Here is a 13,795-nt window from a genome sequence, read left to right as displayed (position 1 = left end):
CGACGACGACGACGACGACGACGACGACGACGACGACGACGACGACGGCGACAACGACGTTTACGGCACCGTTAACGCGCGCTGTACCACGTCGTCCAGTGCCGCGGTGGCTCAACCAGGGGGGTGTGTCAGGGGGAAAGCGCAACAGGAAGGCGAAGGACGAAGGAGAAGCAGTAGGTGTCGCGGTTAAAAACGGGGGTGGGTTCGCGGTCGCGGGGAACGGTAGTGGTGAGATTATAGGTGGTGGTGGTGGTGGTGTCGTCGAGTGGACCACGACAACAGTCGCCGGGCCGATGTCATCGTGGTCGTATCCTGAAGATGAGGAGCCGGGAGCTGGAAGCGTAAGGACACGCCCGAGCCCGGAGGAGGCGCGGACAGAGGACGAGGAGACCGAGAGCAACGAAGAACAGGTCAAGGTCACGGTGCCAGAAGCCAAAGGCTCCTCCACGTCGACGCCATCAGCTACGAGCTCGTCGCCGACCACGCAGTTGCCACCACCGAGTCAAGACACCTCTATGGAAGCACGTGAGTACCGCAAAATTTCCCTCGATCGTTTGCCTTCCCTGAACGCGCTCTGGCTCGCGTTTCTCGACTCTCTCCGTGTCGTTCTCCGTGTGCCAGATACGCGACCAGGCAGGGCCCTCTTGCTCCTTTTGCCATGCCTCTTCCCATGGGCGTGTTTACAGGAACCGAAGTTCAGCGCAGGACCCTTGGTCCCGGGTTATTTTTAACTATTCTAACCATGCGGCCACTTTCACCGGCCTCCCTTTGCCATAATCTCTTTCTCTTTTCGTCAGTCTCCCTTCTTTCTGTCCTCTACGTTTTACTCCAAAGATGACACGCGTGCGCTCCTCCGCCGACCATTCGACCACGTTCTCTCGCGTTAGGAGGAAAGATTACCCTTTGGGGAAACGGAGCCCGCTTCTTTTACTTTCGTTGACCCTTCGATCGCACTTTTAATCCTCAGTGAATGACGTAAGGTCAAAATGGAGCGTTTGAATACTACTATTTAAACAAATTTTTTTTATTAGTCTTTCGTAATAGTATCATCAGGGAAAAAACTCTTTTACCGAGTGGAGATCACTCGGTACTCTTTTATCGAGAAAGGCAACACCTGTGAAAGTTCAACTTCCATTCTAGGGCGTGGATCTTACCAGAACTCACTGGTCAAGACACTCGAGAATTTCGCGGAAAGAATGCGCCCGCAGGATCGACGAGATCTCCTTCAGGGCCAACGGAGTCGCGAGCGTCGTCGGGGGCCGGTGACCGCAACATCCGAGACGCGAATTATTCGCGAGAAAGCGTTTCGTTCAGTATTTTTTCGGTCGGCGTTGTCTTGGCGAGAGGTGGAAAGAATACGAGTATATAAAAGCGTGCACGGTCGTTTCGTGTAGTGCCGAAGGTGGGGTTGTGGGTGGAGGGGGACCTCTCGGCCGTGGAACGTGTGCATCTCGTGTGTTTTAGATTACGCTTGCACGACCGTACGCCGGCTGCGTACGATGTACGGCTCGTGACTTCGCGTATGAATCAGCCGAGCTATTCTTTTCGCGCACTGGCCGACCGCCGACTCCTCGGCCTATCTATCTTTCTCTCTTGCTCGTTCTATGGTCGGCTTCGTACTCGTCGACCCTCGTTGCACTCTCGGTTCCGCTTTCGCCTCGTCCGCGCACGCGAATCGAGCGAACGACGACGACCGAATTCGCGCGAGCGATTCCGCGTCCCGGCTTCTCCGTCACCGTTACCTCTTCTTGTCCTTCCCTGGCCACCCAACGTTGTACCAACTTTGGCGTTGGTCGAACATTTTGCCAGGACCGTGCTAGGTGGATCAGAGGCGTGAAAAAGTGATTGAAAGGCAGGTGTAAATTTTAACTGTGTTTTGGGGCCCTTAGGAGCTGATCATGAAGATTTTGTCGAATACCCGTTTGCATGGATGCATAGTTGTCGGGTGGCAATGATAAGGGATGGGAGTTATCGATAAAGAGTGAGCTTCGAGTACGTACTTTCGATATATCCATGCAATGTTCGTGTTAAGCATCGTATGTCTTCACAAAAAATTCCCAACTATACATTTCGTTTTCGTTCGAACTTTCGTTTACTTGAAAAGATGCTGTTCTTTGTTAGGGGGGCTTGGATTAAATGAACTCGCGCCACAAAGAGGACACGTTTCGAGAAGTCTAGCCCGATGTTTTACAGGCGTATACGGTTGTAATAACACTGGGCTGGATATCTGTATCGCTGTGTTTGGCGAACGCCGCTCCGAAAGCCTCTGATAAAGCTCGCGGAACAGAACCGCGGTTTATTTTAGATTATAACGTTGCGTATCGCCGCGTGTAATCTCGATAAATAGCTCGTTAATTCCGCTCGATCATAATAAGATAACCGCGGAATTGGCGGCGCGCCAAAAATTTGGACATTCCCGGATTCTGCCAGCTCTCTCTCTCTCTCTCTCTCTCTCTCTCTCTCTCTCTCTCTCTCTCTCTCTCTCTCTCCCCCCGCCTTTTCGTTTTTCCTTTCCTCTTTTTTTGCTCGTCTGTCTTCTCCTACGTCCCGCTCTGTTCTTTTCCCTGTCTCCCGGCGTCTTTTTTTTTTCCCATTATCTTTGTAACCGCGACGGTTCGTTGCTTCTACTAATTAGACGACCTGGATATTTTTATTTCTTTATTTTCGCTCGACGACTTTATTCGCAAACAAAAAACTGCTCAGAGGGGATGACATAAACTCCTCCGTGAAGATAGTATTAAGATCTCGTATCGATCGATTATACATATATAGTAATTGCAAGGAAACTTCTCTTCCCTTTGTTCGCTGTGCTCGATAGAAATAATTGATGGGAAAGCGAACAAATCGTTTTCTTTCCCCCACTTTCTTCCTCTTTTCATTTTTAATAATAATTGAAAACAACGGTAGCACGTTCGCGGATCCGCTCCTATCGATCGCGCCCAGCTCGCAAGTCTTAGCGAGTCGCGCTTATTTAACGTCAAAAAAGTACTTTCGAGCAGGTTTTTTCGTGGTGGATTTCTGACCACTTGCGCGCCACGAAGATGTATTCCAATGTTGTTACTTAACGTGTTTATTTCGGTATGCTTCTGTAACCCTCGGGTGGCTTTTTTTACGAGCTAATTCGTGATCTGGATAGTTCCCAAAGAGCGAGTTCTGGTGACTGCGCGATACCGAGTATACCCCGGTATAAGAGGAATGACTAAATGGTCTGACTAACCGGTCAGGTATTCCAAAACCCGCGGCCTTATTTTCCCCCCGTCGCTGCACGGGAAGGTGACACGTGAGTGACAAGGAGGGCCAAGAAGAGGAACGGTTTTTCGCGGGAGGGGGCCCCCCAAAAACCAACGACGAATTCCGTCCCCGGTATTTTAGTGGTTTTCATCGCGACACGCGATCCCAAGGGACGGGTAAACAGATCCCGCGTTCGTGAACGATAAATTTACCGTCGCTGCGACTTTATTTTAAACGCTTCGCCGCTATTCTCGCCCCGTCGAGATTCGTCAGGATACGAGCTAAGCTCCCGCGGTGCTCTCGTGGAACCGATTACACGGTGGATAATAACGGCAACTCCGTTTTTATCCGATAATAGTAATTTCGCGGGTAACGCCACGTCGACGGACCCGTTAATCTCAGGATTTCTCGAACGCTGGATTCGTAACGTAGCTATTTTTATATCCAGAATGGAACGTTCGCTCGCGATCCGTCGTGGCCGAGGTCGAGGGGCTCCTGACGTTGATTTGCCATCTGGAAACTGTGTTAGAAGCTGGGAGGCCCAGTGGTGCTACTAGTTTGCGGGCTCGCTGTGCGCTGATACGCTCGTGGTGCCAACTTTTCTTCTCAAGTACTTTGAATTCTCGTTTATACATTTCCAACGCGCAACAACGCAAGCTACAAGTCTCCATCGAAGCATCAGCGTTCTCAAGAAAAGTGCAGAAGAAATGAAAAATGAATGTTTTTATATGAGATTGCAAAACTGCCCTCCTGAAGAGGTTCGCCGCGAAGAGGTTAAAACGCGGGAACAAAGTCGGCGAGCGGGATAATCGGGGCAGAAGCCATTACCCGTGCACGGGCGTAGTTTTAAGATCAACGGGAATAATAGTACGAGGAATCCTCGGCCGTAAAACAATAGGCTGGCAAAGCTGGGTAGACGCAATGATTATCTTTACGACTTTTTAATAATATAATGGCGTGTTATTAGCCGGACAAATTGGCCCCGATAATTACAACGTCGAAGGTTTCTTCCCACGAACGAGCGAGCCACGACGAGGGCGGTGTGTACGGTCACGCGAAAATATGCAAAGTGTCCCAGAAATTTCTCGCGCGAGCCCCGCACGAAACCCTTTTTCCCGCCCACCGAGGCGAATTTATTTGCGCTTTACTGCCTAGGCAATTACTCGCCGGTATCGTAATTATGGAAATTGAGGCGCACGACACGGAAACTGTACATCGTCAAGGCCGCTGACCTGGATTTCGTAACACACCGACTTGTGGTTAGCCGTGGGATTTACTCGAGGCAGTGTTAGTTGCTCGATTTTCTCGGATTTAGAATAATTCGCGCAGGTTTTCCGGTTTGTCTTTTATTATTATTCGAAGTCGTGAACTTTACTTTTAACAGGATTCTATTCGCGAGTTACATCAGCCATACATTGTTCCATTCATAAGGTGGTAGTTGGACTCTTGTGCATGCGATGGTACAGATCCTATTTTCTATCGATATCAACCCATCCGACTGGTCAGCTGTTCCATTTTTCTAGCATCGGTTCCAGATTACCCCACGCTTCTTTCGTATGAGTCGCGCCAACTGACAGTCGATCGTTCGCGACAGCCCGACCCTTTGCCTCGACGAAGGGTTGAGCGTTTCCGTTAGAAACGTTCGCGGCAGAGTCGAGCGGAGCAAGCTCCGCGCGAAAACCCTCGATCGAGCTACGCTCGGTGGCTCTCGACGAATGCCTCGCGGATTCGTAATTTTTGTTCTCCCCTCGACGAGAACGCGGGGCAAGAAAGCGGCCAGGGGCGTGAGAAAGAGAGAGAACGAAGCGGGTGGCGCAGAGGGAGCCCTCTCGCTGCGAAGCGCAGAGGAGAACGCTCGGAGCGAGAAAGATGCCTCGTAGAGGTTGGGAAAAAGTGACTGGAGGTTGGAGAGAAAGGGACGAGGCGACTCTCCTGCGGAAAGGAGCACTCCTGCGATGAGAAGGACCGGAGGGATGGGCTGGAGAGAAACAAGAAAAGGGTTAACGTCCTTTCGTTCGCTCCTTGCTCTCGCTCTGGCTCTGGGCTCTCTTTCTCCGAGTCTTCGAGCCTCGCGAGCCCGGCACACCACCCTTTCCTTTCTGCTCTCTGCTCCGCGTTACCTGTCTTCGTCTTTTCCACCGTGCTCGCGAATGCTTTTCTCTCTCCGCTGCCCTTCTTGCGCCCAGAGACTCGAGCACGGCTCCACTTGGTACTGTCTCTCCCCCTTCGCGTACTCCTCCGATCCCGCCATTTATTATTCATCGAAGAGGAAAATTTATATACGTCTTCGGATATTAGGCGGGCCCGGAATAAATTGCGGGTTTCGCGTGGCGATTCTAAGCGAAGTCCATAGAACTGATAGCATCGCGATTCCAAACACGAGAATTGTATTTTCACTCGACGTTGATCGTAGATCTGAATATAGGGATGCAACGACGAAAGTTCAGTGTCCCTGAGCTGGTAGAAACAGATAGAATACATTTGTCTGAGGAGGTCAGTTGCTTTCGCCCCTTTCCGGAGGTATGACTCCAAACGCAGGGATACAAAATTGACCCTATGATGAGAATTTGGAATGTAGGCATCGGTAGGTCTCGAACAAAGGCGCAGTGAGATCTTGAAATTATATCAACTTTAACAGAAATACTGCTACGCATCAGAACAAATTCGAAATAATTAAAGCGAGAGTACTCGTATCGAGCGATTTAGAACCAGAGCAAGATAATTATTATTTCTAATGAAAAGTCGCCCCGTTGAAACTTTACGTTAAATCCTAGCCGCTCTTTGAATTTGATAAAGGTGAACACTCCCTTCTTTCCCTCTCTTTTCGTTCTCTGCTCCAGCTACGTTCCTCTCTATCTGTTTCTCTTTCTGCTGCCCTTCTCGCGTTCAGAGACTACGAGTATAGTTTCACTCGGTACTGTTCCTCCCCTGGTTCCATTTATTATTCATCGGCAAGGAAAATTTATATACGTCTTACCGCGGCGCGCCGTCATACTTAATTCTCGATTTACGATTCCGTGGCTCTCACCTTCTGCTCTTAGTTTTTTTCTACTTTTTTTTTTGGTGTCGGCGTTGCATGTCTGATGTCAGTAGACCTCGCCGACCATCGTGCATCTCGCCTCCTATGCGGCGGCGCGAGCCATTTTTTCGCGGTTTCTCTTCTCTGTTCTATTTATTTGCCGCGGCTAAATTTCCCTCGACGACGCTCGCTAATAGTCGGCCAGAAAAGGGTTGCGCGATTTCTCAGCGATGAATCGAGACCGTGAACTCGAATGAGGAATCAGGACCAGAAAATTATTAACAATAGTTTTGTTACTCCAACAAATCGCTCACGAAAATCCATATAGCATCCCTACAGATATCTCAATTGACACAAAAATTTCCAGTTCGATATCTCCTATGTTTGTTAAAAAAAAAAAAAAAAAAAAAAAAAAAAACAAGGTACAGGAAACTACCCTTACGGACTAACAAACACATCCTGGCTCCAGCATCCCTAACGTGTCCCAATTTATCGTCGAAAGGATGGCGACGCTTCTTCCTGACGTCGGTGTGTATCTTTGAATTTGTCTAATAGATTTAGGGCACAGCCAGGATCCAAGGGGTGGTGTCGTAGGTATAGGTCAACGATAGAGGGGCGCGAAAGGGCTTCGGTCGCTATGGAAACCCTGACGCAGCGTTGACTGTGGGGTGCCTCAAGTTTTTTATGGCCTGGACGATTCTCGGAGGGTCGGGAGTCTAAAAATCGTTACACAGACCTAGATACTCGGCTCTCCTCGACGCCCTCCCGCGGAGAGAGACCCCGTTCCGCGCACCCTTCGACTGCAAACTTTACGCAATTACGTTCACGATCCCGCCAAGGGAAGCTTGGACTCCTCGATCGCGCACTATACTGAAATCGAGAACGAAATCGCGAGGCTGGGATTGCGTCGAGTACGAGTACGAGCCACTATCGATCGACTGGACCCCTTGCAGCGGGGTTCTAGCTTGTTCGAGGTGAAAAATCGACTTCCTTATCGACTGCATTCTCGGAATGCTTAAATCCTTGAAATTACGTGCAATTAGATTCGAAGATTAACAAAGTTGTAGTCTCTCGTTAGAACTAATCGAGTTTTGTCTCAATGGTTCGTAAATTGTATCGAATTAGTAGCTCGATATGCACGTAACGGATCTTATGGCGGAGATGTAGGTAATTTTCGACGTCGAGATCGCCAAGCAGAGATTCACGGACGATCCACGGGAGGCTCGACTAATCGGGCTCGGCCGACCCAACCGAAGAGTTCCGGGTTCGAGTCACGGTTCGCTAGACTCGCTAATCTTTTCCTCAGAGGAGTGGATCGCAATCCGAGGAGTATGACGGCTTCGAGATAAATAAACTCGATTGAGTGCAGCGAACGTTCGAGGAGCTATCGAGGAGATCACGGGTAACTGTATTGTGGGAATGATCCAGGAAATCTATTGGAATAAGGAATTGGCTCTGACAAAGATTCCACATTTTTATTCTCACTTTCCATAGCCAGTATATAGAATGGAGTCGCATTGTAAGAATTTGTTAACAATAGAACATACTTTTCGCAGTATTTAGGTTTATATCACTCAGTAGTTCGGTAGTCCAAATTTACGAAATAATAGCCGGTGACACGAAGTCGCTTTCGTGTAAAATTGCCGGTCAACAATGTGTTAACTCCGAAAACCACGTAGAAAGTTGAAATTTGAGAATTATTGGGAAACAACGCCTGGGGTAATTACACTTTCCAAAATCGTGTTAGCGTTGGGCTCGGGGGCCGCTATCGGATCACGTTCAACGTCGGAAAGGGTTGAAACGTGGCTGTAACGCAAAGTAGCGCCATCGAAGCGAGACCTGGCCCAGCTCTAGGTTCTCCTCCGCGTCTTTCCGTCACGGACGGGAAAGTAGCGGAGTTACGCCCGACGCGCAACGACGCTCTTTCCCGTTTTATTCGCCGGGTGGCGTCGGCGTCGACGCTGAAAATTCGCACAGCCCCTTCGTCGTCGCGGCGTCCTCCCCGCGGGCTGCGAGGCAGCGCGGATACACGGAATATTGCGGAGGCTTGCCGTGGAGACCGATGGTAGATCGTGGAAACCGTCGCTCGTATTTGCCCCCGGTGATGGAAGAAAAGGACGGGGAGGAAAACGATGCTGGGAGTTTGGCGTACCCTCCGTCAGCTCTACGGACGAAAGGGAGGACGGAGGGGAGTTCGGAGAGATGGGGAAGTTGGTTCGTGCTATAAAGTATTGACTGTTGTACAGCGAACTATATGTACCCCCGGCCCTATAATACCGCTCGGCCCTCGCCTCCAGCCAGGAGGAATAATGCGACTTCCGGAACCGAGGAAATACCTTTCAGCGTTTTAAGAGCGCCACGCTGAGCGGGAATCCGGCCCAGAAAGGAGAAATAAAAGTGGTAACCGGGGAGCTACAGCCAGGTTCGTTAATGCACGGGAATCTCTTTGGATACAAATATTCGAACGGGCTACGAGGTGGTTTCTCGGCTGCTGACGTCTCGGACCAGGTGGAAGAGGACCGGAACGTCTTTGAGAACGAGAGTTTAGTTCAAACCCTCGCCTGGATTCTTGACAAATTAGATTAATCTCGATCGAAAGAGCTGCATCAAGACCGTCAAGACTGTTCTGCGACACATACAAATATTTTTCTTTCGATGCCGAAATATTGTCTTAGAAAAAAAACTTGTCTTCGTTAGAATATCGAAACGAGATTTCCAAGTCGGTCGCAGCATCCCGACGTACGACGAAGGGAAAGTGGGAACGCACACACGTCGTTCCAACGTTGTAAAATGTCAGCGACAATGGCGCAACGGACGTGGGTCGACGAACCCGGCTTCGAAATCGTGTCACGTGCTTCCCACTACAGATTACAGCCTAGACGCGCCATTAGACGGGCGCACGGAAGAATCCCTATTGATAAAACGCGGTAATTAGGCCGAACATCCCGTTTCTCTGCGCTCGCGCACTCGCCCGGCGATAGCGTACTTGCAGCCCATTAAATCGGTCGCCTCCGCGCGCACCGATCACCTGCAACTGAGCCTCAACCTCTTTTTCACCCCTCCTCCAGGAGTCGCGCGCGATTTACCGCCGGTAATTAACATTTACATCGCCAATTAACGGCAACGGGATTTAAATTTCCAGCGCGTCGCGTCACAGCGGGGGCGCTCAGCCACTGCGCGCGTTTGCGAGGAGCCGTTTAATTTCCGGCGGCAATCGACTCGAACGAGGTTCTCGTTGCACTCTGCGCCCGATGACTTTCCAAGTTAACCCCTTGACGATATTATTTTCCCTTTCCGGTTGAAAAACGTCCAACTTCTGCTCCCCATGAAATTAGCCTCCGGGGGGAACGTTGTTGCTTGTTTGCCTCTTTTTTTAAACGGATCCGGTGCTTTTCCTTTAAACGGATGGATTAATCGCCACAGTTTTTGCGTTAAAAGTGTCGGGCGTGGCGATTAGTAATTACTTCGGGTCACGTGCGCCGCGAATGGGGAAAAGAAACGGTCGAGAATGTTCTTAGTAAGCTTTAAATTAAAATCTCAAACAAATCCATTTTCTATCGGAGTTGAAGTTGTCCTTCGTTAACTCGATTAAAATGGGAAATTTTAACAACGTTTTTTTCTTATATAAGTACACGTGGATGAATCTTGTTCGTTCGTGTCGAGGACCACGTTATAAAGGTCGGAAACGTTAAGGAAAATATATTGCTCGGGAGGACTAGAAATACGAGCTGTTTATTTGTAGTATTAGGCTGTCCCAGAAAATTTGTTTTGCTTCCTAGTTATTTTTGAACCGGCGATCGAAATGAAGTATATGTATTATTATATTGTTGGAAGTCTTGCGCCGATTACGAAAATATATCTCGCAATTGTTAGCGTTTCCATCGTTCGTTTGGTTTATTTTCGGAACGAGTTGCGTAATAATCAGAAGTTTTGATTCTCTTGCGCATTTATTCAAAACAAAACTATAATATTTACACAGCGAGTAGGCCAGCCAGTCTTCGAACCATCTCCTTCTTCGATACCTTTAACATCATTTCTGTCGCTTGAAGAACTGCATATAGCTTCACTCCAACGACTCGCCACGAAACAAAAAGTTTTGGCAAGCTCCGATCTACTATTCGAATAAAATTCCAGCTATTTCTGGTATGCAGAATATTTTTGTACGGATACCAGGAGTTGTGTTGCGCGATAAATATGCCAGCAAAGTTTGGCGAAACGTTTCACGAACACCCTGTACATCCAGCCGCAGTCCCCGTAGACGCATCGGACCCTCCTCCCTTTGATTTAATCCGTTCTCCCTTTTCCCTCTTTATTCCTCCGGAATGGGGAACGCGCGAAGCGAAAAAGGGGTAGGAGAGAGAGACAGAGAGAGGGTGCAATGGGGTAGGGTAGGAAAATGGTGCCAAGTGCACAGCACTGGGGCATCGACCAGCCGTCGTTCGCGGTTGTCGTTGGTCCGATACTCTTGGCCATTTTCCATCGCGCGACAACCCTCGTTCCCATCAGAAATAGTCAAAATTTTACTCCATTAACGGTTACTCGAGCGAATATTGGATCGTTGAACGTTAAGTACAATTTTCGTTTTACTAGTACAGGATAGTTTGTTAGCTTTCGTTTGTTGTTGTTATTTGTATGCCACTGGTGGTATGTGTGCAATCCCAGTAATATTATAGTTTACCTTTGCTACTCGAGCGTCACCACTGCATCCTTGCGTATATCGAGGTGGAGATTCGTGCTTATATCGAGGCCCGTATTCTTATAGCAGGAGTCCAGCAGCCACCCCATGTACCTGCAAGTCGAGCGTGGCGGCAGTCGTTTAGGAGGAACCGACACCGACGGGGGCGGGCAGACTAAACAAAAATAACCTCTCGCCGCGTGCGCTTTCCCGCTGCGGCAGCGAAAAGAGAGTGACATAAGTATATTTCTAGTGCGAGGAAAATCTAACATATTGGCACTGAACGACCGATGGACCCAACCCGAGGTCATTCGGTTACGCGTTATTGTCGCGTTCCGCGCCCTTCCGTCCTTTTTATCAATAACCTCCGAAAGCCATCGCGACGTTCGCGAGCCAACGTCTAGCCGTGGCGACGCGTCGGTGACAATGGCTGGGTAGCTTTAGCGCAGATCTCAGCCAAGAATTTGATCGCGGTCGACGCATTGTCCGACGGAGTCGTGAGCTAATTTTTCCGCGGTAAACGCTTCCCGTCGCTGGTCTCGAAGACAGAAATCCTCTCATTGCCTCCCCCCCCCCCCCCGTACCCCCTACCCCCTACCCCGTAGCCCGGGCTCCTGGTGTCGACGACAGAAATTCCACGGACGTACATATATCTCGTCCGCTTCTGTTTCCTTTCCACTGCGGCGTTTGTATACACTGGCGCGTAGGAAAGCAGCGCGTGGCGGGGCTGCAGCAGGCAGGCTGCCCGTCTGGTACACGCTTCGTCGAGCGTCTGGCCAGCGTCTGGCCGTCGGGGATCCTTGAATGAACGACTATTTTTAAAAGGGCGCGCAAACGGATAAACAACCGGCAGGCGGTGACGATCGCGCCGACAGCGTCGCGACGCTGAATCGATCGCCGATTGCGACTCGCCCGGGCGACGCCCGCCAAGCGTCCGGCACCTTTCGAACCGACAATGGCTGACTGCGACGGAGTTTGGTAATTGGGGGTGCCTCGTCCGGGATAAGGATCAACATCGTTCTCGCCATCGTCCACCATCACCATAGTCCCTTATATCTTCATATACTCGTAACTTCACATTTCAAACACCTATCAAATCATCAATTCTCGCCCTCAGGGGCTGTAGCTATGTTTGATTGTAGTTACAGTACGGGTTTAGCAATCCCGTGGTACCCGAGCTATAGGGCCAAAGGGCTTCAACAGACTCCTTAGAAGAGAATAGTATATCGTAAAAAATCCTTCAACTTGCGTCCAAACATCAAAGTATATCTCCAACTCCAAAGTATATCTCAATCGACCGGTCCAACCTTGAAACGAAATCGCGGTCTCGTCCTTGAAATTAGCTACGAATACGAGTCGCATGTCGAATGCTGTCGCGTTCTAAGTAACGGGTGATAAATAGAACCGAGTGAGGTTATCTTTTTGTCGGTGACTGTGTATGTCAGTGCCGCGCGGGAATTGGGTTAAAAGCAGTCTGCAACGGGCGACGCGCGAATAAAATGCGAGCGCATGGCGCAACGACGCGCGGCACGGATAGCCGCGATCGGCACTAATAGCGTGTCTCTTTATCGATAGGTTGCAGCGCGCGGCCGCTCGCAGACGTCGACTAGACAGAAAAAACTTACGCCGCGACGCGTCACGTTGCAGCGCGACGATAACGCTGCCAAGGTGTTCACGTGTCTGGCTACCGGTGTTTTTGTCCGTCAGAGTTTTTATTAGTCTGCAGCTGATCGACTATAATTTTATCTTTTTACAGCGTATAATATATACGTCTAGGTTTATCGATTACCGCATACAAATTGGTTCCATCTCAGCTAGAATCCAATTAGTAGACGGATATTTTTATGAAACTCCATGACTTGCATCTCGATCTGGTTAGAATTTTCTTCAAGCTTGGTCTCGCTTCGAGAATCGATTCCAATAGTCATGGTTGCAGTAGGTTTGTAGACCGTGGGGAAGTGAGAATAGCGAAAGGACGAGGCTCGAATAACAGGTCTTTTTTTTTTTTTGGAGACTAACACATTTAAGTTTCATCTCGATCTTGGATGTTTTCATATTTTTTTATTTTTGGTATGGCTTCATGGTACTCAAACGAGAGCATTCCTCTTGAAGATTAATATATTTCTGTTTCACATCGATCATTCGACATTTTACCCGCGCTTTCTACCAGTGTGAAAGGGTTTAAAAACACAACAGTTCAACTGAAAAAAAGTTCTTTCAGAGTTCCCGACTGTATACAACCCTCCGAGTAACGCGAGCGCACAAATCAAGTTGCACCGCAGCATTCCCGCGTCTGGTTTCGCGCATGATCGCGATAATATTCACAGACTGCTTAACATATAAACAGGAGTGGCTAGCATCAACCGGGCGGGGGTAAAAAATCACCCGCGGCTCGGTGAAAATTATAGCCCCGACCGCTCGCCAATTATCCTTTTCTGAGATTCCATATTATTTTAGTGCGCTGCATCTGCCTCGTCGAAAGCATTTTAATTGCCCCAGAAAGCATCCTGCCGAGCGTTGTTGGCTCGATGTACGCGCTATCACCGCTGGATTAAGATTTTCTAAACCTCTGGGGTACCATGAGGTCTTCGATAATATTTTTCAAACAAAAAAAAAAAAAAAAAAAGAAGCAAGCAAACGTAAATTACTTGCAGCCAAAAACTTACCGCGATTCTCTATCGTATCGGTGAAAATCATCCCAAAGACTTTCCTCGAGTATCTCGTTCATCGAATCCGGTTTCAGATTTTTACGAGCGATTTTCCTGTCATCGAGGTGGAGTATTTCAAGATAGATGAAAAAAAAAACAAAAAAAAATTAACGGTTGATCGTTCGCGAAGCATAGCGAGCGCGTTGTCGAGCCGCGAACGAA

General features: G+C 49.1%; 2 protein-coding genes across 2 annotated transcripts in view; one reads left to right on the top strand and one right to left on the bottom strand.

Annotated features, from left to right (window-relative positions):
• LOC128895325 (protein lifeguard 2) overlaps positions 1 to 13,795 on the bottom strand; it is an 84,905-nt gene that overhangs the window by 55,697 nt on the left and 15,413 nt on the right. The window lies entirely within an intron of this gene.
• The window catches only part of LOC128895323 (histone-lysine N-methyltransferase Suv4-20-like), a 101,816-nt gene continuing 88,035 nt past the window's right edge, over positions 15 to 13,795 (top strand). Inside the window, exon 1 of the mRNA XM_054157825.1 lies at positions 15 to 525. Coding sequence (XP_054013800.1) covers positions 294 to 525 — 232 coding nt within the window. The 5' untranslated portion in view covers positions 15 to 293. The remainder of the gene's footprint in view (positions 526 to 13,795) is intronic.

Source organism: Hylaeus anthracinus, unplaced genomic scaffold, assembly GCF_026225885.1.
Source record: "Hylaeus anthracinus isolate JK02 unplaced genomic scaffold, UHH_iyHylAnth1.0_haploid 5, whole genome shotgun sequence".
In the NCBI taxonomy this organism is placed as follows: Eukaryota; Metazoa; Arthropoda; class Insecta; order Hymenoptera; family Colletidae; genus Hylaeus; species Hylaeus anthracinus.
Note: the sequence above shows the minus strand (reverse complement) of the source record. Positions and strands in the feature narration are given on the sequence as shown.